This window comes from Perna viridis, chromosome 7 (genome assembly GCF_037379345.1).
Source record: "Perna viridis isolate PV_CMFRI_1.1 ecotype Kerala chromosome 7, ASM3737934v1, whole genome shotgun sequence".
In the NCBI taxonomy this organism is placed as follows: domain Eukaryota; kingdom Metazoa; phylum Mollusca; class Bivalvia; order Mytilida; family Mytilidae; genus Perna; species Perna viridis.
In genome coordinates this window covers 5,896,113-5,919,079 of record NC_142451.1, presented here as the reverse complement: position 1 = coordinate 5,919,079, position 22,967 = coordinate 5,896,113, and the positions used below count along the sequence as shown (strand labels likewise).

Here is a 22,967-nt window from a genome sequence, read left to right as displayed (position 1 = left end):
AAACTATCACAATATACGGAAATTATCCAAAAGCAAGAACATCTTATTAAAGCCCAAGCTTCAGATATCAGAGATTTGAACACTGAGCTACGTAAAATGAAAGATCTTGAAAATCGAATAGAAGAGCAAGAGCAATACTGGCGACGGACATCTCTTCGCTTCAACAATGTGCCTATACCAGAAGGCAATATCGTACAACCCGTCGACTCTGATAAACTAGTTCTAGACATCATCAAAAAAGACCTGAAGGTAGAAAACATCACTATCAATGACATCGGAAGAACGCATCCCATTGGGCAGATAAAAGATGGCAAATGTTCCATTATTGTTCGATTTATCAGCTACAGAAAACGTGCAATGGTTTTTTTCAGCAAGCGGCTTCTGATAAATAATGTCAACAAAATCTTCATAACAGAAAATCTGACCAAAAAACGTTATGGAATTCTTAAAAACTGAACGATTTACGAAACGGTGATAAAATCCACACTTTCTGGATCCATGATGGAACAATTTTGTACAAACGAACTGAACGTGGGATAATTGAGAAGATTCGCAATGACCGGGATGTCCTCGATTTAGAAGATTTCTAACAATCATTTCATTATCATGACTTTAATTCTTGTACTAAAAAATGAGAATAACGCAATTATATCTCATGTCCATTTAATTCTGATCTATGGTTGTATACACTTTACATTAAGGTTGTAGTATCGTAAAATTGACCTCTATAGTCAGGTCATCCAACTATTATGTCTAACCAAGCAAACCGGTTTGACAATATTTCACTTCATTTTGAAACTTTGACAATTAACCTTGACTTCTAAACTTATATAACCGTTACAATTAACCCCCCAGACTGTCAACAAAATAAGTTGACGTTTTGGTTTTTGATTTCTCATTCATTTCGGAACGTTTTTTCTTGTCTCTATTTTTTGTTTTTGCACTTTATCCTTTTACAATTTATGCAACATACCATCGAGCCGTTTGTACATTTTAATTTGGCTGTTCCGTATTTATTTCCTTTCATGTGTTGTGTATGTGCGAGATTCTCGCACTTCACCTTGTTAGATAATGGATAGCTTAGAATCTTGTAACATGAATCTTCTTTTTTCCTTTGATCTTTTTATGGAATAACATAGAGACGACAAGCATGTACCAAAATGTATGCTCTAAATTGAAGCAACCAAATAATATTGCATGAAAGGTCACATGGGCCTATATAATGCAATGAGGAAACAGCCATGAAATAACCAAAACACTAAAACCAATATTGCATGGGTAAGCTCCGCCTCTTTGGGAAAAGATTACGCCTACAAAAAAGCACACATACAAATGTCAATTTTATTAGGTTTCATATAATAAAATACAAATCTTTAAATCTCTGCAGAATTTCTTTGCCAGACAGAGAACAAAAAATATAATGTCTACTCGTTAATTTAAAGATAGAACCGAAAAAATACGCATTTCTTTACTTTTGAAACATATTAGCAAAAAAAAAAACAACCCCCAAGTTGAACATAATGTATCGAAATGAAATTTTGCTCAAATACAGAGCTAAAAGTTAGTGAAAGTTGAAGTTGCAATTTGAAAATTGAACTACCCCTTTAGTATTTGTAACGTCTTTAAGGATTTCTGGTGTGGTCCGTTGACGTTTTATCGGTGGGATGGCCAACACGCTCGAATTTTCAAGCCCAAACGTGCCCAAGTGGTAATAATCCACAGCTTGCGAAACACTCATGTCATAAAATGGTTCAATATTTTGATGAATTTGCGACAATCTAATATTCTAATATTCTCCTCTATTGTTGCCGACGCATCTGCTAATGATATATCTTCCTCGACATCTTGAAGAACCTGCAAAACAGTAAACAATCGTTTTAAAAAAATGAAATATATATATTTCCAAAAATTAAGGGCCAATATAGGGCATATAAATGACATCACATCGGAGAAAAATTTTACCGATTTCCGATCAAAAGCACAGGTATTTTGGGCATGGACCCCCCCCCCTTTTTGGGTCCCAAGGTAAAACAATAAAATCTTTTCACTTGCGGATCGTGTGGATAGTAGAAAAGGTATTGTAATCGACTGGTTATGGAGTTTTGAGACTTGTTATATGCCTACATATTGTAGAAAATTGTAAATATGGAAAAATAATTAGATTTTTTTTACATTTGGGCCAAAAAAGGGGTCCATGCCCCGAATAGTTGTGTTTAAAAGCCTTCAAAAAGACAATTAGCGTAAATCAGTCTAATTCAATTAAAAAATACACACCTGAGAGAGAACCAAATCATCGCTTTCTACATTTTCAATGTCAAGCCAATCTGGTAGAGAGAATGCGTCTGCCATACTGCCTACTGTGCGGGTTATTAGATTTTCCCGCCAAACGTTGTCATGGGCGTGTCATTCATGTTACAAATCATTTATAGCAACGCCTTCCTCGTTAGCCAAATAAACTTCTCACGTTGCGCGTTCGAAAGTTTATTTGTCTAACTCGGAATACTATGCTATAAATATAACTTATTGGGCAGCCATAGGTATCTTCTACATGAAGACTCGTCCATTATGTAGAAAATGTTTTCGCTATTTTAACTTTTCAATGTATAATTTATTGTTTAATTTAGTTATGCGATTATGGTTACATACTAAGAACATAACTTCCATGTATTATGTGAATATCTATTATGTGCTCATGCTTATATTTTTTATATTATTGTCAGGCGATATACATGAAAATCCTGGTCCCCTCAGTCATAGTCTTAACAGTAACGAGTCTTAGAATAGTAACTCCATATCTATTTTTCATCATAACATTAGGAGTTTGCGTAATAAAATAACCGATATTGTTCATTTTGTTGATGAGCATGACATAGTTTTCTTTACTGAATCACATTTAGATATTTCCGTCAGTTCAGATGACATTCTTATTCCCAGATTTGATAATCCGATTAGAAAAGATAGGAATTATGCGGGTGGTGGACTTGTATATTTTAAAAATCACTTAGACTTTCAATGGCGTGTTGACCTTGAACTTCCTAATTTAGAATCGATGTGGTTTGAGTTGAAAACTAAACGAATGGTCACTCTAATAAATATAGTCTATAGATCAGAAAGACACCCTGATCCAAACTTTTGGTGTCTATTTGATCAGTCAACTAAGGCAGCTCTTGACGAGTGCACGAATGTTATTGTACTTGGAGACTTGAATAAAAATTTCTTGATTAATTTACCAACTGTAGTTAGAGATATTATTACAGTAAATGGGCTTTCAAATATTATTGTTAAACCTAGAAACTTTTTCGGTAATACTGAGTCTCTGTTAGACCCTATTTTAGTAACAGACAGCATACCAGTAATTGATTGTGGTACTGTCCAGATTGATCGCCGAATAAGTGATCATGATGGCACTTACATTACTATTGATTCTGGGCATGACAGTAAGAAGACCCATATGAAGCAAATGTGGAACTATAAAGGAGCAAATTATGAGCTCTTACGTAGAAAGGTCGCTGATACTGATTGGTTTAACTTAATTGAAAGGCAACCTAATGTAGATATAGCATGTCAGTTATTTACGGACACATTTTTGCAACTATGTACTGACTGTATACCATCACAAAAGGTCATGATTAGAGAAAACGATAAAGTTTGGTTCAACTCAAACCTCAGACGTGCGATCAGAATTAGAGATCGATTACGAAAACGTTATTTAAAACATAAGACGCCAAGTAATCAACTAAAGTACAAGGCGCAACGTAACAAGGTAAACAATATAAAAAAACACGCAGTTGAACAGTTTTATCTGAGTATTAACGAGACATTGTCAGATTTAAAAACTTCCAATAGTAAATTATATTGGAAGACTATTAAAATGTTGTTGAAGGGTGATAATCCAATCAACAATATACCACCACTCCGAGATCCTAACGATAACTCGAAACTTGTTTTTGACAATTCAGACAAATGTAATATATTGAACCAATATTTTTGTTCTGTTACAGATATTGAAAACAGAGATAAAAATCTTCCTGATTTTGATGACAGGGGAAGAGAGGTCATCTCTGATATTGTAATTTTTGAACAAGATGTTATTAACGTGTTATCAAATTTAAATCCTAACAAAGCACTTGCCCCAGATTCTATAAGCAACAGAATGCTTATTGCTGTTAAAAATGAAATAGCAAGACCCCTATGCATGCTCTTCAACAAATCATTAAGATTTCATACGTTTCCATCATATTGGAAATTGGCACATGTTATTGCCCTGTATAAAAAGGGAGACAAATCAAAGGTATCAAATTATAGACCAGTTGCTTTGTTGAGTTGCACAAGTAAAATTTTAGAAAAGATAGTTTATAAACCTGTTTTTAACCATTTATTTTTCAATAATCTTATCTATAAATTTCAGTCGGGATTCTTACCTGGTTTATCTACAGTACATCAATTGATTGAACTTTATCATGAAATTTTGGTGTCTTTAGATTCTGGTTAAAAAACTTGCATTACGTTTTGCGATGTTAGCAAGGCTTTTGACCGTGTTTGGATTAAGGGATTGATTTTTAAATTAGAACGATATGGTATCAAGGGTAATTTATTAAAGTGGCTTTATAGTTATTTAGAATCTAGAAGACAAAGGGTTGTTCTCATGGATGGAAAATCAACCATAGGCTCATTGTATGCTGGTGTACCACAAGGATCTGTATTAGGACCTTTTCTTTTTCTTGTATATGTCAATGACATATCCGATAGTATGATTGGGCTTTGTAGATTATTTGCAGATGACACTTCTATTGGTCATGTAGCCAATGATGAGGAGACACTTGTCAATATGATTAATATGGACTTAGAAAATATTTCTATTTGGTCTAGTGAATGGCTGCCTAACCTAAATCCTAATAAAACTGACATTATGGTATTTAGTACTTGCAACAGAGCTACTAATATTGTTTTTACATTTGATAATTCTATCATACAACCAGTCGAATCACATAAACATCTCGGCTTGGTATTTAGCTCTGATTGCAAATGGACAAATTATATAGATATTCTAATTGAGAAAACTTCTAAGCTAACTCAATGTATTACGTAAATTGAAATTTAAGCTGGATCGAGAATTCCTCGAGAGGATCTACTTTACATTCATAAGACCGATTCTAGAATACTCTAGCGAAGCTTGGGATAACTGTGAATTAGTCAATTCAGATAGAATTGAGAAAATCCAACTTGAAGAAGCCAGAATAGTTACGGGTTTAACATCATATGCTAGTAGAGATTCACTTTATCGAGAGACTGGTTGGGAAACATTAAAAGATAGAAGAGAACAAAAGGAGCTTCTTTTGTTGTATAATATGATTAATGGACATTGTCCTGAATATTTATCAGATTTACTTGCCCCAATTAGTATCTGTGATATCATTGTATAACTTACGCAATAACCGAAATTATAGCGTCCCTCCAACTAGACTTTCATTGTATCAAGTCATTTTTGCCAGCTACATTGAGCCTATGGAACAATTTGGATATCTCCTTACGAGAATCACCTTCTTCTGATATATTTAAATTACGTTTAAAATTAAAATATCGTAATAACAATGCTATTAATAGGCCACCACCGTTTGACCTCATTGGTAAACGATTCATGAATTTGACTCATGCACGAGTTAGAAATAAGTTTAGTGCTTGAAAAACGACTTATTTAGAGCACATATTATTTTTGATAAAAGCTGTTCTTGTGGAGCTTTGACAGAAGACGCAGAACATTTTTTTCTCGTCTGTCCAAATTTTACTGTGCAGCAAAACATGCTTTTTCAAAATTTGTCTGGTCTAGGAACAAATATTTGTCTCAACACTCTGCTTTTTGGAGACGATAATTTGAGTTACGAGTTTAACTCATTGATTTTTAGTTATGTTCAAACGTTCATTGAAGCTACTAGGCGGTTTTTACGTGAGTAATATAATGTCGTTACATTCAGCTCGTAGGGTATATCGTGAACACTACTTATGTTTATTTTTATCATGTTCCACTGCAACACTGATGCATGTGTGTCTTGAAAAATTCAACTTATAACTTATTTAAACATAATACAATCAATTTGAGTAAATATTTTTCGATATCCCTGTCTAATTGTATTCGTGCTTAATCCCCAGTGCATGCATCTATGTTTATGGGTCACTACATATTTGTTTGTCTCTATAGTAACTTCGTAAATAATACTATTTATTGTAAATGTCATAAGTATGTATCATTCAAATGTATATATTAGGAGAAGGCATGGATAAGTTGTACAACTTGTGTCTAATCCAATTGTCTTTGACAATAAAATATGTTTAAATTCAAAACAGTACCCAACTTCACATATTTACAGATTATTCCGTTTTACATTTTCCCCAATTTTTTAAACCTGTCCAAGTTACTTTGCAGTCACATTAAAAACTATTTCAAAAGAGTGTTATCTTACACCATAATTATTCTCAAACAGAACCAATTTCAGCTGATGAAAATAATTTCTTTGATCAATAAAGGGATTTTCAAAACTTTACACTTCTTATCAATTTGAGTTTTCCTACCAATTTTACTTGGTTAAAATCACTGCTCTTCACTTCCTGTTTATTAATCATGAAATATTAATGAGAATTTGACTAACAATTGTGTTAAAATTGTGTTAAATGGAACATCCTTAGCACATTTAATGGGTCTTGACACATTACTGCAAGAACTTAATTATCTAAAGGCAAACTTATTTAAACATTTTACAAGTCCAAAGAAGAGTCCCTCAAATCCTCATTTCACTTGAAGACAAGATCTCAACTTTATTTGCTAAATAATAGAACATTATTGAGCTGAATAATTGCCAGAAACAAGAAACATATTAACAGGTAATAAAATATGTATTAAATGATATAAAAGGAATCATATTTGGACTACCGGTATACATTTGTGTAGTGTTTAGAAACAGTGTGGTAGTTTCAGACATGAACTGGTGACATAAGGTATTTTGATCCTAAAGGAAAGAAAAACACTAAGAAGTCTTTATTAAACAGGAAGTTGTTCTTGAATTTTTTCCAAAAATGAATCTCATTTTATATGGCATACCTACGGGAAGAATGTGTTAGAATTTCAAGCAACTGTGAAGAGTAGTTCCTGAAAAAACTGATGGAAAAAGTGTTAAGAAAACACAGAAACATGGACAAGAGTAAAACAGTAAACCCCTTCTCCTTTGGAATGGGGGTATTATTAAAGTAAAAAGAAATTTAGTGACACAGGCTTTAAGGAATAGACTATACAGTGAAACTTCTCCAAACTGGCGACTGCTGGGACAAGACGAATTGCTGGTACATAGGGGTGGCCGGTTTTGGGAAGAATAGCAATGCATTCTAAGAGATGTCTTCCTCTATGTGTTCTATAACCCTACAAGTTGTCAGTTTGCTGATCGAGGCATGTTAAATGCCAATTCAAAACTTAGGGCCTTTTATTACATTTCTAAGCTTGCATCATTTGTAAATGGTTCGATTTTACAAAAAAAAGTTCAGGTTTTGAAAGAATGTGTATAAAAGATCAAAGGGCTATTGATGGTAAACTAAAAGTCAACAAAGTTTAATAATTTCACCTCTTTATTGTTTTGCTTTAGGTACAAATCACATTAAAAGATTGCACTATTAAATGACTGGATTGCCTGATGTGTGTACACACCAATTAACACCCAACCAGTTACAAAAGAGGTTCTGGTTTAGAGAAGTTTCACTGAAGTTGGAAAAAATGGGCTATAAAAAATTACTCAACAAAATTTATAATATCATTTGGCAATCTAAGAGAAAGACCACTTATGAAAACTATCATACAATTCAAAAGAAGCTGCCATGAAGTCATCATTATTGTCTCTGGATAATGGAGTTGTCATACATAAAATGCAGAATTAAATGTCTTCTTTAATTCATCTGGAACATTTTTCTGTCCATATGGGCACTGAAATAAAAACAAAAATTGCATGAACATTTTAAAATAACCTAAAACAAATTTTAATACATGAACATGTAGTTATTTTACCAAAAAAAAAAAGATACAAATGTAAAAATATAAAATGTATTACTTCAGACATGTCAACTACATGTACATTTAGGAACAAATTACTGCAAGCATAGCTAACAAAAGGATACATCCAAATATAAAATGTCAAAAGGTTGCTATTCATTTCAGGGAATAGTGAACCTGAGCACAAAAAAATGTTAGGTTATCATAATATGCAAGTTTCTCCATTACAAACCATGCAATTACTGCTTTCTCAATAGCTGTTACCCTTATAAACATTTTCCTACATCTTGAATACCCTATTTGTTAAATTATTTAAGCCAGTGACTTAGAGGCAATTTGAACATCCTCTTCAGTACAAAACCATTTCATGTTCGATGCCTGAATATAGCTGAAGTATTGCTGCTCAGGCATTAAACCCCAACAATCAATCAATCAGTACAAAACCATTTCATGTTCGATGCCTGAATATAGCTGAAGTATTGCTGCTCAGACATTAAACCCCAACAATCAATCAGTACAAAACATAATGTGTGCAGAACAGTCAGATTATTTTGAATACATGTAAATAATGATCTTTTAAGCATCTATAGCTTTTATTTCCAGTTTTGACTGAAGACTTTCAATTTTTCTCATTCCATTTGATTTACACTGCCTTGGCTGTCTTGTGGTAACCTTGAGTGTGGGTTCAATTCTTGACAAAGTCACACCAAAGACTTTAAAATTTGTATGTCACTGCATACCTGCCAAAATATGAAGCATACAGAAAATGGATTACTGGTAATGATTGGCTGGCTTGGAATCAAAAATATTTATCTGAGTTGCTCCACACATAAAAATGTCTGTTACCTTTATCATAATGCACAAAATATCTGCCATAGGATGTTCAACAACCATATTTTATCAATTAATCTTTATATGACTGTAAAAAAAATTGTGGCCTCACAATGGTATGGCACTGTTATGATGTCAGGTAACTAAGGTTTTTGTACCATACCATGAAAGTTAGTTGGTGGATCTTACTTTAACATCAAGTTTCAAAACCTTAAACAAGACGCTCCCAGGAGCCTGAATTGCGCATCTTGTTATTTTTTTTGTCTTTCATGGGCATTAACTCTGTCCGACAATTTTTACTCAAGGAACACTTTCATAGGTCATATTATAAGGATAGAAAACAAACAAGAGGCTCCAAGGAACCTGAATTGCTCACCTGGTTGAATTTTGCCTTACAAAGGCAATAAATTTAACAAGAAGTTGTCCATCAATTTTGACTCAAGAAGTCTTTGGTAGGACTTAATGTAAGGATCATTTCAGCAACTGAAAGTTTCTTTCTATCTATTATAGTTTTCAAGATATTGACTGCAAACTAAAAAAAAAAAATCATTTTTCACCTTTAAAGGGCAATAACTCTGACAACTTTGATCTCTTAAAGACTTTTGAAGGCCTTATAGTAAGGATTATTTCAGCAATTGAAAGAGTTTGGCTAAACCTAACAGTTTTGGAGATGTATGCAATAAACTACTAACACACCCTTACAAACTATTTTTAGTAACAGCCGCCATGTTTTTCCACAGATCAAATTCCATACATTAGTTCTATGCTGGATACCACATTTATTTCTATTTATAGTAACGGCTGCCATGTTTTTCGAAGAATAAAAAATCCCAACATCAATTCTATGTAGAATACCCAAATTTTGGTTCCAGTTGGTCAAACAGTATCAGAGGAGAGGAGTTTCAAAAAATTGTTAATGACAATGGACGATGATGACGACGGATGCCAAGTGATGGCAATAGCTCACATGGCCTCAGGACAGGTGAGCTAAAAAGGGTGGTACATGTATTAATTCTTGAATTAGGAACCAAAAACAAGCTTCGCATAAGATTTAACTACATAACTTAAAATATGTGTATAAATCTGTATGATATGATAGCACAAAGTTCCATACCACATAATTTCAGACTGAGGTTGGTTTAGGAGATTATGACTTGCATATGGGACCAGATACAAGCATTTTAAAACTTAACTATATATATATGGCTTTCTATAATACTGTATCACAAGACTTGAGGAGTCCATACTACCATAGTCAGATTTAGATTAGTTTTGGAGGATTTACTGTATCCATGAAAGAAGAAGAAACCAACAGGACCAAAAATCAAAGACATTTCTGATATTCAGGCAAATATCATGTGAGAAAGTGTGTGGATCTCTATGAAATTGCACATCTAGGTTAAATACCCCAAAAGGAATATTTTGATAGATTAAAAGTTTAGGCTTTTACACTTAAGGTATTATGGGTCTAAATGGGGTCTAAAAATAAGTTTTCTTCAACTTGTATTAATCATTTATTTCTTATGAAAATTGGAAAGTTCTTAACCAGTTCCATTCTGGACAGTATGTTGTCAATCACTGAATATCAATCTGAATTATAATCTGTATCAAGTTTGAATTTTATGTAAAAATTTGTCCCAACTATTGGAAGTTTGACTTCTAGTTGGACATTTGTACATGTGTTAACTTACATGTCTACATGCATTTCCACAGCACTCTCCTCTGTCAAGATGAGATAGTCTCGTCATAACCATATAACCAGTTCTTGGGTCTGTGTACATCAATTTCTTATTCTGTTAAAATTAAAAGAATGATTTTTCATATCTATATTGACAGTGTTGTATGACATCTTGACTCCCTAAAATCATTATTCATGGAAAATTTAGCCTAATCTATAATAACTTTACTCTATGGTCATTGTATATAATTTCTGTCCCAAGTTATTTTACAATATGTAGTAGTACTTAACCCTCCTGAAGATAAACCTACCTCTTCTACCAAATTTCTACTGCCCCTTATGACAAATCTACCTTCCCTCTAGTCACTTATGAGTACCTCCACTATAAGATAAACAATGTTCCAATCCCCTAAAGTTTTTTACTTTGCTTAAGAGGGACAAAATATCAATCCGCAGATAATTCATCATCAATTTTTAACATATCAATACATATATTTTCACTCTGGTTAAAATACAAAAGGCTATTGGTATATACTAAAATATAGCTCAAAATTAAAAAAAAAATTGTCAGTGACAGAATTATATACTAGTAAAACTAAGCAAGTTCACAAGGACAGTATGGTACTGAGTGAGTATCCCCTTCAAATTGAGTTAGAAGTTAATTGTAGAACTCTTTAGTTTAATTATCCCCCTTTAGAGTCCTCTCACAATTATTGTGTTATTTCATGCTCATCTATATATGATGCCTGGCCTTTCTGTAAAAGTTTATCAAAATCTGTTGAATGGTTGTATGTCCCTCTTGAAGGAGTTGTGCTTATAGCATGTAACATGAAAAGTTGGATTATCTTCCTTTGGAGACCTCCAACAGTAAATTAAATCCTTAATAAACATTTATATTTAAGTACATATGATGCCCAATCTTTCTGTAAAATTTCATCAAAATACCTAGAGTGGTTTAGAGTTGTACTAACAAGTAATAAGGACAGACACATAATTTCTATTACTCCCCAAGCTTTGTTTGCTGGATTTTATGACAATTAGGCATACTTTCACTGCTTGAAAATGTCGTTGATGTATCTTCAGGTCATCTTGTGAAAGTTTATCATAATCCACCAAAGCTTCCCAAGCTAAAGTATCCACATCACTTTCTGAAGAAGTCTTTTCTGGTTTTACACCTGCATCACTATACATTCTGAGCTGATTGACACATAAGCATGTGCAGGTGAACTGTCTGTTCAATGATGTCATGATTGGTTTCCAGTAACCAGAAATAATAGGAATGATTCCAACAAACAGTGTCATACTTTCTAAAAATATAAAACCAAAAGTTACAGGTTAAAATGTCAAGTAATGGTCGTTTTTATGACAGTAAAATGAATATGCAAATGAACCTATAATGTTAAAAAATGTTAATATATATATATCCGCTAGGCTGGTGTCTTGAATGAATTTTACATCTGTTCTTTTGATCAGCATTATAACATACATATGATTCATTAAACTTAAAAATTTCCTAACACAGACAGCCAGAGATTTATCATTTTTGCCATGATTTTCCTGTTTTACAAAGGTAGATATTTTTATATAATCATACAGAGAAGTCTCCATATTAGTATACTGTAAACTGGTAAATTTCTTGTGACATCTTTTTTTCATGGTTTCTCTATTTGTTTTACTTTTGCAGTCAAAATACATGAAATCTTCTATGAAGAAAAATTTGAAAAAAGTTTATTTTCACCAAACAGAACTGTCTCAAAAATAACACCATTACTTAAAAAATACCAGTAGCTTTCAGTATCTACATTGGGCCTAAAAATATTAAAGTAGGTATTATTTGTTTCCCTAATTACAATTTCAGGACTGATATGTAACAGTGCAACTCAAATTTTATTGCCAAAACCTTTATTGATTTCCATTTGGGTTACTAGAACAACTATATGAAGCATTGTTTCTACCCTTTAACAATGTCCTATTTACAAATCCACAGTTAAAGTGGAAATTAATGAAACAAATAATGTTATTAGTTTTTACAGATGTCAAACAAATTTAAGTGTATAAGGGTCTATCTGATTCTTGTCCAAATTCAAAATGCCAACATGGAATGTCTTAATGGCTGAATTGACAGCAAAAAAGATCATTCTGAAACAGAAAGATTTTGCAATAAATAATTTTCCCCTTTTGAATTGCTATATAATGTTCTGTAGATGCACCAACAAAAAGTAAAATCAAGAGTGAAGATAAGAGTGTGTTCACCTGAATTGTCGATGATTTTCTCATAATCTTTTTATAAGATTTTCTGGCTTTCTACAGTATTGAATGGCTGAACATTTAATGGTATTGGTTTGGACATAAATAGTGTCAGTCATTTTTTGCACAGACACCGAGTTCCATGCTCTTGAGCATGTTTAGCTGATGGCTTTATTGTAGCAGTTGTCATGGTTTGTATATAGTCACTAACTAAACCATTTGTATTTCACTTTCACAGGTCATCTTTAACATTTCTCTATCTGGTAATTAAAGGGAACTAGTAAGCTGTGCTCAAAGCAATATGTCCGGTGACACATTGTGCTAAACGTTCTATCTTATCTAGTACTTTATTTTGACATTTGGATGAGATAACCCTGACAGAAGAGGAACATACCTAGCATACATATATACATATATTAATCAATTGTTGTTCTTGTACATGTAGATTCTTAACATGATTTTATCAACATATGGTTTAATTAGTGTTATGTTGTCTATTTTATTACATTTGTTTAAACTTTTAACTTGTACATATTAAAAATTGTGCCGCTGGCAAATTTACACACACACATACATAAATACATTTGTTAGGTCCTAAAAACAACTCTTATGTTCATGTCCTTGGATCTGCTACTTATTGTATTACTTTTTGTTATTACTTTATATTTTTTGATTGGTTATACATGTAGTGTAAAAATTATGGCGGGAAGTTTTCCTGTACTGTTTCTGTTGTAGAACATAAAAAAAGATCTAGGTGAAAATATCCCCAGTGGGCAACTTTTATCTGCACTTTTATTTTTGAATAGTCTCCATGAGGCCTACTAAAGGATTTCCTAATACACTTCTAGGGAGCCTACAGGAGGATTTGCAATAAAAAATATTTGGTATTAAGAAATGCATTAATCACCCTTTATAAACTTCTGTCTAGTTTTAACACAAGGGGGAGGGGGGATACATATGACATTGTATCTGAAGACAACATTATTGGATCACTTCCTATGAATAAATCTAGTATTAATCTTTATTTACTTTGATAATTGTAAGGATGATTTAAATATAATCATGTGATGTCAAATCAATAACCATGTGTAAATACATTGTGTATATAGCCTTTATGTAAATGTTAATCCCTATCACATATACTGCAACTAGAAAGCCTACTCTTTTCATCCTAAACTCCACAAGAATCCATACAAACAACGTTTCATAGCTGGATCTGCAAAATGTACCACCAAACCTCTTTCAAAACTTTTAACTTCTATACTCACAACTCTCAAAGAGGATTTGCAGTCCTACCACAACACTTGTTACTCCCGTAGTGGTATTAATTCAATGTGGATCCTGAAAAATTCGAAAGATCTTTTGGAAAAAATTAGTTCAAGACTATAATCTGAATATAATAGCATTAAAACCTATGATTTTTCAACTCTGTATACTTCCATTCCCCATACTCAGTTAAAATCCCAACTTAAAAACATTATACATTGTTGTTTTTCCAAAAAAGATGGTAAACCTAGATACAAATATATAGTTCTTGGTAGAGATTCCTCATACTTTGTAAGTAATAATTCCAAATCATCTTCCAAATATACAGAGGAAGATGTTTACAAAATGCTGGAATTTTTAATCGACAACATATTTGACCAGTGTGGTGGACGTGTTTTTCAACAAATGGTCGGCATTCCAATGAGAACAAATTGTGCTCCTTTACCTTGCTGACCTATTCCTTCACTCTTATGAGGCTGACTTTATAGCTGATCTGATCAGAACGAAAGAATATCGTTTGGCTAGATCCTTCAATCTTAGTTTCCGCTATATAGATGACATATTATCTTTAAACAATCCTAATTTCGGGGATTTGATACATCACATCTACCCAAAAGAACTTGACGTCTTGAGATAAAGGATACTACAGACACTGTGAAGTCAGCCTCTTATCTTGACCTACAGTTAGAAATCGATGGTAAAGGAAAACTATTGACCAAACTTTACGACAAACGTGATGACTTTTCATTCAGAATTGTCAACTTTCCTTTCATCTGTGACAACATCCCTTCAGGACCTGCGTATGGAGTGTTCATATCACAACTCATAGGTTATGCCAGAGCTTGCCAAAACTACAAAGACTTTTTGTATCCACTAGAACTCTAACAAATAGGCTTCTGTAACAGGGTTATGCTGCTACAAGATTGAAGTCATCACTACAGCAGTTTTATGGTTGTCATCATGCACTTGTGGATTGTTATGGTGTATCCATCTGCACCATGAAAACTGATTTATTCAACGGGTCATAGTTTTCCTTTCCTCGTTTGTCTACCCTGGACTTACCTTTTCATGAGCAACTCGGCGGGTGTTTCTAGAAAAGCAGAGGACGCTTACCCTACCGGTGCACCTGGTCCATGCTCCCAGTTTTTAGTGGAGTCAGAGGTGCTCAATTGCTTTTGTTACTTTGTATGTATGATTTTAGTTACTGCATGTTCTTTGTTGTGTTTGTCTGTTTTCCATGTCTGGTCTTTGTCCCTGGATTACATTCTTTTGATTACCGCTATAACCTTGGTTCCCTTGATTACTCCTTCATAACATTAATTACAAAGAGCATCATGAAGCGGTGTGAGCTCTATGATTGTTACACGTACTTTCTAAATTTCCCTTCAGGTTCCCCAAAATCCTAATGAAAAAAACATGTCCCAGAAGTAACAAAAAGTGACTGTCCTTACAGAGCAAATTCATCATTCTATATAGATGTTTTGTTGTGTATGTCTGTTTTCCATGTCTGGTCTTTGTCCCTGGATTACATTCTTTTGATTACCGCTAAAACCTTGGTTCCCTTAATTACTCCTTCAATCAAACAAATAAAAAAAATATACATGTAGGTTAAGATTACGTTTCAGTAAAAATAAATTCATCTTATCTGATAGTTTTGTTTTGAATTTGCAGCTGTCGTCTGAATTTTGTATATGTCACAAAATATTTGTAAAATATTCCCACCATCCATGGAGAACTGTAATATTTCCAGTATCTGTACAGATTGATCTGACAGGCCAAAACTGTTGCTAGAGATTCCCTTAAGGGATAATATAATGTAAAGTATTGCAAAGTGCTATAAAGTAATAGACCATTTTGACAGCGCGGGGAACAAGGGTATGGGCTTGGAATTTTTGAGAAAAAAAACTCCCCCATTATTTAACATTGATTTTGCCTGCTACTTAAATATAAATAAAAATACATACGAAGCAAAAATTTTCATCTGGGCCTACCCCCACCTCTTTGTTATGCCCTTTATTATTTTTATGTGTCTCGTACAGATGGTACATGGCCCTGTGCAGGTCCGGGTGTTAAAAGAATAGGCCTGCAGCAGCGCTAAGCTTGTCATATAAGGCGACTAAATAGTGCTCAGAAACCTAGCCGGCAGCTAGGCGCTATGCCCTCAGAGCAACTGGGATGTGTGCCCCAGGTGGTGGAATGGGGTACCCCTGGCGTGTTACATGCTGGGGTTGTTAGGCTATAATACGGAAAACCTGACCGCAAACCATAGTGGTGCACCGTGTTGGGAAAGATGCCACGTTCCTCCCACGTTAAAGAACCCTGCTGTGATATTCGATAGGAGTAGGAACCTTTGCGCTCCGCCACAGGAGGCTAAATTGCCCGACCTTACCCATCCCCCCTTTTTCCAGTGGCAATCAAAATTTGTCGACCCTATTATCCTTGTGACCCATCCTTTTCTTTCATTTCATGTTCATTTTATCATCCATTTCATGTTCATTGTCTGAATATAGCTGAAATATTGCTGCTCGGACGTTAAACCCCAACAAACAAACAAACAAACAGATGGTACATGTATGGTAAAGCTCACTGTGCTCGCTGATTTAGGCAATGCCTACCCCATATTGAAAAGTAGACTGATATGGGTCGCACATCTGTACCTACCAATTGAACTTAAGTTATATCTCCCCCTGGGTTTTAAGGTAGATCTGTACTTTTATAAGTTGAAACTCTCAACGACTCAAGCAAGCACATGACAAAACTGTCGAATAAATGGCGTTACATTCGCCTGAAAGCAAATATTAGACATCAAACAAAAACAACAGGTTAACGTACGAAATACTGTAAAACAAAATCAGGAAGGGACGATAAACTGAACAATATTTACAAAATCTGCCTCGTTAACGATAAATGATCCAGAGAACTGTCATATTCAGTTCCTTGACCTTGATCTCTTGATTCACCTTCAGTCGATAGGTTAACGCTCGAGGATTCCGAATAACGGATTATGGTGGACTGCCCACAACTTCCCGTCTAGTTTTGGAAGAATTTTGATCCTGTTTAGCGTGATGGAAATGATTTCCTACCCGTAAATATGTGAATACAGAATCCACAATGACTTGATCGTTGAATGAGAACAATGGGATCAAGATTAAGGTAGTTGTTTAATGTATTTTTTATCGCGTTCAGTGGTCCAATGTTGATAGTTCAATATGCAGATTGCTATCAAACTTTTCAGATACAGGGAATTTTTTGCTTTATTCTGTATTATGGTATGTTTTGTGATGAAAACATAACCAAATATGGCTTGGTATATTTAATTTGTTTGCCTGGTAAATTTCCAGTCTCATAGAATCGTAACAGAATTTAATTATTTACAATGTACATACACTACACTCATTGGCTTTTGTTTCTCTAGCACTCAAGCCTGACACACTGTAAAAATCTAAAGTACATGACAAGGCTTCATGCAAGATACCTGGGCCTGTAACTTTTGATCTGGGCTACCATTTTTTAAAATGAATGGGCCCAGGTAGCCACTACTAGTAAATTTTAATTTCTGTCCCTTCATTGTGTTAGGTGTTTTTCCTAAATTTAGGCATGAACTTGTTTGACAGGAGAGGATGAGAAATTGGTTGGCGGGAATGACTTGCTAGCAAGAACCACGCCTTGACCAGTACATGTACATGTACCTTCATATATCTGGAATATATCTCAATATAACATGAACTGATTGAACATTAGGGCACGCATTGCATGTAGCTGCACTAATATAGATTTGGTAACTTTTGCTATTCTATTGGAGCTAACAGAAGATTATGTTGCTATCATGGTAAGAACTGGTACATACTGCTAGCCAAGTAGTTAACTTAATTCAAGCCTAGCAGTAAGTACCAGTTCTTAACATGATAACAAGTGAGTCTTAACTTAAGTAGTCAAGTGTTTATTGTTGAACTTGTTTTTATGCGCCATATTTTTTTGCATTGAACAGTTTGTACTTAGACCTCTTTTGAATTGAGTTTAGTCATGTCTTATTGTGTATTTTGTGGTCTGCATTTGTCAATTGAAGGCAGACTGGTAAAAGCACAGAGTTGTTGTCTTTTTGATCGTTTCCCTTTTTCCACTAACATACAATGTATACTTCTCCTAAAATACTTGATGTTTCATTTACTTAGTTCCAATGAAATTGAATAATATAAATATAAGTAAGACTTCAATCTTTGTCAAATAATTTACTTAGGCATAATACCAGTCTGCACCAAAACTTTAGAGTAACTACATGTGGTCCAATGACTAGTATACAAAATCTTTTGCTAGTTTGAAAACTGATTTGCTTGTCCAAAACAAAGTGATGCTTGGAGGTTTATGATTTTATTTATATTCTACCAAACAAATTTTGTGAAAACTGACTGATTGTTGATTTTTCCAACAAAGCTTTAGGACATCATTACAAAAAAAATATGGCGGAATTTCTTTTACTAGTTCTAATCAAAATCTACTAGTTTGGGGCATCTGACTAGTGGCAAAAGTGACAGACTGTAATACAGTTCTAAATATCAAGTTCAAGATCAACAGTTTACTGTTGTAATTCCAGAATCACCCCAGATTTACGACCTAAAAACATGAAACGTCCTCACAGCTTCATGGCTTATATTCAAACTCTCTGAATAAAGTTTAAACCCATGAAACAAGACAGTTTAACCCTTATAAGTAAAATTAATTACCCTATTGCAACAGCAGTCAAAATAAAATAAGGTGATCATGTAAATGTATGATCCCATTGACCACAGTGTTTTGTTTTATATAAATATATATATATTAAGGATAAATGATCAGTCATTATCACTAGCATGCATATGTTACTTGGTAATTTTAGTGGAAAATCATTTATTTCTGATGGTAGTTTTTCTTGTCTGAAGGCGTCATACTTAGATATATATTTTATTTATGAAAAGCAAATATTTACAATCTGTTATGTGCATTTATATATATATATATATTTTTTTTTTCAGAGAAAACCCAGAAAAAATATTTGAAGTTTTCTTGGAAATTGCAAAGCCAGAAAATGAAGGTATCTTAAAACAAACCTGAATTTGTACAATCTACATTACAGATTCATGTCAATTAATAGCATTCTGCAGCCCTTTTCACTAAAAATCGTAAGAGGAAAATTATTTCAAAGTTATGACGTCACAAAACTTTGATCTACTATGATGTTCTTACTAACAACTTTTTTTGAAAAGGACCCCCTGTACAGTAATACATCTTAGCTTTGCATGCACAACTAGTAAAATTATTGATTTTATGTTTTACCTAAATATATTTAAATCAGGAACTCTTAGGGAATGTCACATTTGTCATTTTGGCTGTTTGTACATGGTGTTATAGTCTGTTCGAGTGCGCTGTATTGCCCAACACCCCCGTCTTCAGCACTCTTGGTTTTCTGTCTGGGTTACCTCACCCTTAGCTTCTGAACAAAAGTTCTGATACTGGAAGTACAGGAATGAAGTTACAGAACCTGGTTCTGGATTTTCCTCGAGGTTGTCTTCTGAAGCCTTTCCCTGTTGAAGGATGTAGCCGCAAGGCACCAGAGGTTTTAGGTCAGAGTTTTCCTCTCTCATAGATGGGCTACTCTCCAAGGTTTACGAGCCCCATCTACCCGAGGCAATCTGATTATAAGGCGTCAGTGACTCGCCTTTGCCCCTTCTCCAGTCATTATAAACGATTGGACCAGGGGGAATGTCACATGTGTGTCTTCACTTGACGAAGGTTATAACAAAATTACCAATTTCTTAGGCAGCTGTGAGTATGGACTTTCCTTTTCACAGCTGCCTAAATTCTAAGAAATTGCAATATCGGGAAAAATCTGTAAAGTTGGAAACCACTGCTATGGTCCTGACTTGGTACAGGCATTTTCTGTAGGAAGGTGGGTTAAACCTGGTTTCATAGCCTGTTCAACCTCCCACTTTCATTACGGTTTCATTAAGTCACTTTTTGTTAACATTAAAAAAAGATGAAAACATTTGAATAATGGTTATATCAATTCAATTCAGGATACATATGTGCAGTTCAGTTTGTATGACAGAACTAGATTTATGACCTTGTACACAAGTTAACAGTTCAAGTCAGAATTGTGCTTCTGAGTTTGTAGATATTTTTTTATCATTTTTCACAACTAAGGAGTAACCGAAGGCCTTAAAATGGCATCTGGTCTGTAAATTATACAAACAGTCACTGTATAATGAATTTCTAAACAAAAATGTACTTTTAACCATAATGGTAAACCATTAACCCTGTTTTATATAGCCATTCAAGGCTTTTGTCACTTTTATGTACTTGTATGAGTAGTTTTTGTTTGGAGAACACTAATAGATTTAACTTGTGCAAGTTACAAGTTCTGTTAAAGTTCTCTTTTAAAATTTTTGCACTATTTGACATTCAGAAATTTTGGTCATTCACTATATTTTATATATTTTTAACAATTACATGTACCCTACAAATTAGAAACTATCTTTCATGACAATGGATATATACATTGCAGATTCAGGTAACTAAATTCTACATATAACCAAATTATGTGACATGTCAAGATAAATCTTACAATTCACTGTAAATGAATTGAATTATAACTGTAATAAGTGTATTAGCATCACAAAAACTTGTTCATATTAAGGTCTTATTATTTGCAGGAAATTTACATAAATTGTCAAAAAAATACAGATACATTGTACCATAACAAATGCAGAATGAATGTCTTTTGTAAGGCTTTAAACAGTTCCATTCAAAACTTGGTAAATACTGAGGCCAAGAAAAATCAAAGACTGAAGTCTTCAAAGTCACTAATTGTCAAATATTCTATGCCTCTATGCCACTGATTTTTGCTTACCTTGAACATCTGAAATGGCACTAATACGGTATGCTAAAAAATCGGTTGACTTTCGCTAGAATCTTGGTTCCCTTGATATGATTACTCTTTCCTAACTGTGATGACCCAAATGTTTCCAATCAAAACAACTGGTTACCAGTAAACTTCATGTTCTCATACAAGCAAAAAACATGTAGAACACGTGTATGATATTTAAGAGGTACATTTTGATCTTGTATGAAGCTATAGCCATAAACACGGCACTGATTTGCAGCTTAATGTTTAATAATTATGCAAATCATATGCAAATGTAAAGTACTGAAATTACGAGTGCAAGAAGTTATTATTAGCGACTTAAAAGTACCTGTGTTTCTGCTAACATGCTCTAAAAAACTAGGGGTGGTAGGGACATGTTGGCAAAACTTTTTGAATTTTTTTCAAAAGTTTTTTACTGGTTTCTGTTGTATACACATTCAAACTGTAAAAGTGCTGGTAAAAAATGGAGAAAAAACTTTGGGGTAGGCACAGAAAATTATGGTCAATAGAGGTAGCGAAAACACAGACCAAAAAGTTGTAATGCTATACTCTCTTCTAGTTTAGAATTTTAGTGTGAAAAATTGTTTTACCTTTTTTAGATATGCATGTCAGTTTTTGGATAACTCATGGCTAAGTCACACATCAACTTCCAGTTTAAAGTAGTATGTTACTTGAAGTGTATGAGTTGTACAAACTACCAATTTCTTGTCTGTTCAGTACACGTACTGTAAATGTCCAATGTACAGTAGTAATAGTGCTTGTATGATATGACCAAAATTCATTCATTCATTTTAATACCCCTCTCCATCGTTGACTTTGGTTGACCTCCCTTCATACCTCCTTCCATTGTGGGTTTCTAATGATGCTCCTGCAGTCAAGGAGGAGTTATACTGTTTTGCTGTTTGACATCTGTTCATTCATACATTTTACAATTGTCTGTCTCAATTTTTTTTTTAACCATTTTCTCAACAAGTTCATTTCACAGTCACTGGATATTTTGACACAAGCTTTATATAGGATTGCCAGATGATGAGATTGTTTTCAGGCTTGGGCAAAAACAAGCTCTTGTTAGATGAATGGGCTCATTGTTTATCCATATACTGACATCTACACTTAAGTTATGAAGCAGGGATATCACTATTGGGCATTTGCAAACAGATTTCCAATTGAAACTTATTTTGGAAAACCTATTTTTTTTAGCTCACCTTGCCAAAGGCCAAGTGAGCTTATGCCATCACTATACGTCCGTTGTCATCGTGGATAAATTTTCAAAAATCTCCGACGAAACTACTAGTCTGACAGGTTTTAAATTTGGCATGATTGTTCCTTAGGGTGTTATGCACAAGATGACTGTTGGGATTTTTGATCCATGAAAAACATGGCTGCCGTTACTAAAAATAGAACAAATGGGTCAGATTGCAGCTTTTTGCTAATAATTCAAAAAACCATTGCCTTTAGCAAATTTCTGGCATGGGTAATATTGTTCAGCATCATGAGACAAACCTATGCCGAAATGTTCAAAAGGATTCGTCACTGATGAAGGAGTTAAGGCCCCTGAAACAGTTTTTTTGTGTGCATTTTTTGCATGTGCAACTTTGAAAATCTTCTTCTCAAAATTCATTGAACCGAATTCAATGAAAGTTGGCATATATGCTCCTTAGGGTATCTCACACAAAATGACCTTTGGGATTTTTGATCCATGAAAAAACATGGCCACTGTTACTAAAAATAGAACATAGGGGTCAGATGGCAGTTTTTTTGCAAATAACTCAAAAACTATTGCCTTTAGCAAATTTCTGGCAGGATAATATTGTTCAGCACTATGAGACAGAGCTATGCTGAAATTTTCAAAATGATTCGTCAAATGATATAGGAGTTATAGCCCCTGAAACAGTTTTTTTTTGCATTTTTTGCATGTGCATTTTTGAAAATCTTCTCATAATCCATTGAACAGAATTCAACGAAAGTTGGCATATATGTTTCTTAGGGTATCCCACACAAAATGAGTATTTGAACTT

General features: G+C 33.8%; 2 protein-coding genes across 15 annotated transcripts in view; one reads left to right on the top strand and one right to left on the bottom strand.

Annotated features, from left to right (window-relative positions):
- Nucleotides 1-1,120: 1,120 nt before the first annotated feature.
- Nucleotides 1,121-17,092, bottom strand: LOC148611081 (uncharacterized protein C1orf53-like). 6 transcript variants are annotated; one of them, XR_015924050.1, is made up of 5 exons: nucleotides 16,936-17,090; nucleotides 11,586-11,845; nucleotides 10,552-10,653; nucleotides 7,840-7,963; nucleotides 1,121-1,854 (listed from the first exon to the last, which is right to left on the bottom strand). XR_015924050.1 is itself a non-coding variant. In XM_088591221.1 (5 exons), the coding sequence occupies exons 3-5, from the start codon at nucleotides 11,838-11,840 to the stop codon at nucleotides 7,895-7,897; spliced, it is 426 nt and encodes a 141-aa protein (XP_088447347.1). In that variant the 5' UTR covers nucleotides 11,841-11,845; nucleotides 16,713-16,836; nucleotides 16,936-16,995; the 3' UTR covers nucleotides 6,799-7,894. The 6 variants fall into 6 exon arrangements, 5 of the variants coding, with proteins under 5 accessions (XP_088447347.1, XP_088447348.1, XP_088447345.1 ...); XM_088591221.1 differs by lacking the exon at nucleotides 1,121-1,854 and adding an exon at nucleotides 16,713-16,836 and having other exon boundaries at nucleotides 6,799-7,963; nucleotides 16,936-16,995; XM_088591222.1 differs by lacking the exon at nucleotides 1,121-1,854 and having other exon boundaries at nucleotides 6,799-8,769; nucleotides 16,936-17,092.
- LOC148611080 (uncharacterized) overlaps nucleotides 17,063-22,967 on the top strand; it is a 48,137-nt gene continuing 42,232 nt past the window's right edge. For all 9 annotated transcript variants that reach the window (XM_088591208.1, XM_088591207.1, XM_088591206.1 and 6 more), the window contains exons 1-2: nucleotides 17,063-17,204; nucleotides 19,061-19,119. In XM_088591208.1, coding sequence (XP_088447334.1) covers nucleotides 17,179-17,204; nucleotides 19,061-19,119 — 85 coding nt within the window. In that variant the 5' untranslated portion in view covers nucleotides 17,063-17,178. The remainder of the gene's footprint in view (nucleotides 17,205-19,060; nucleotides 19,120-22,967) is intronic.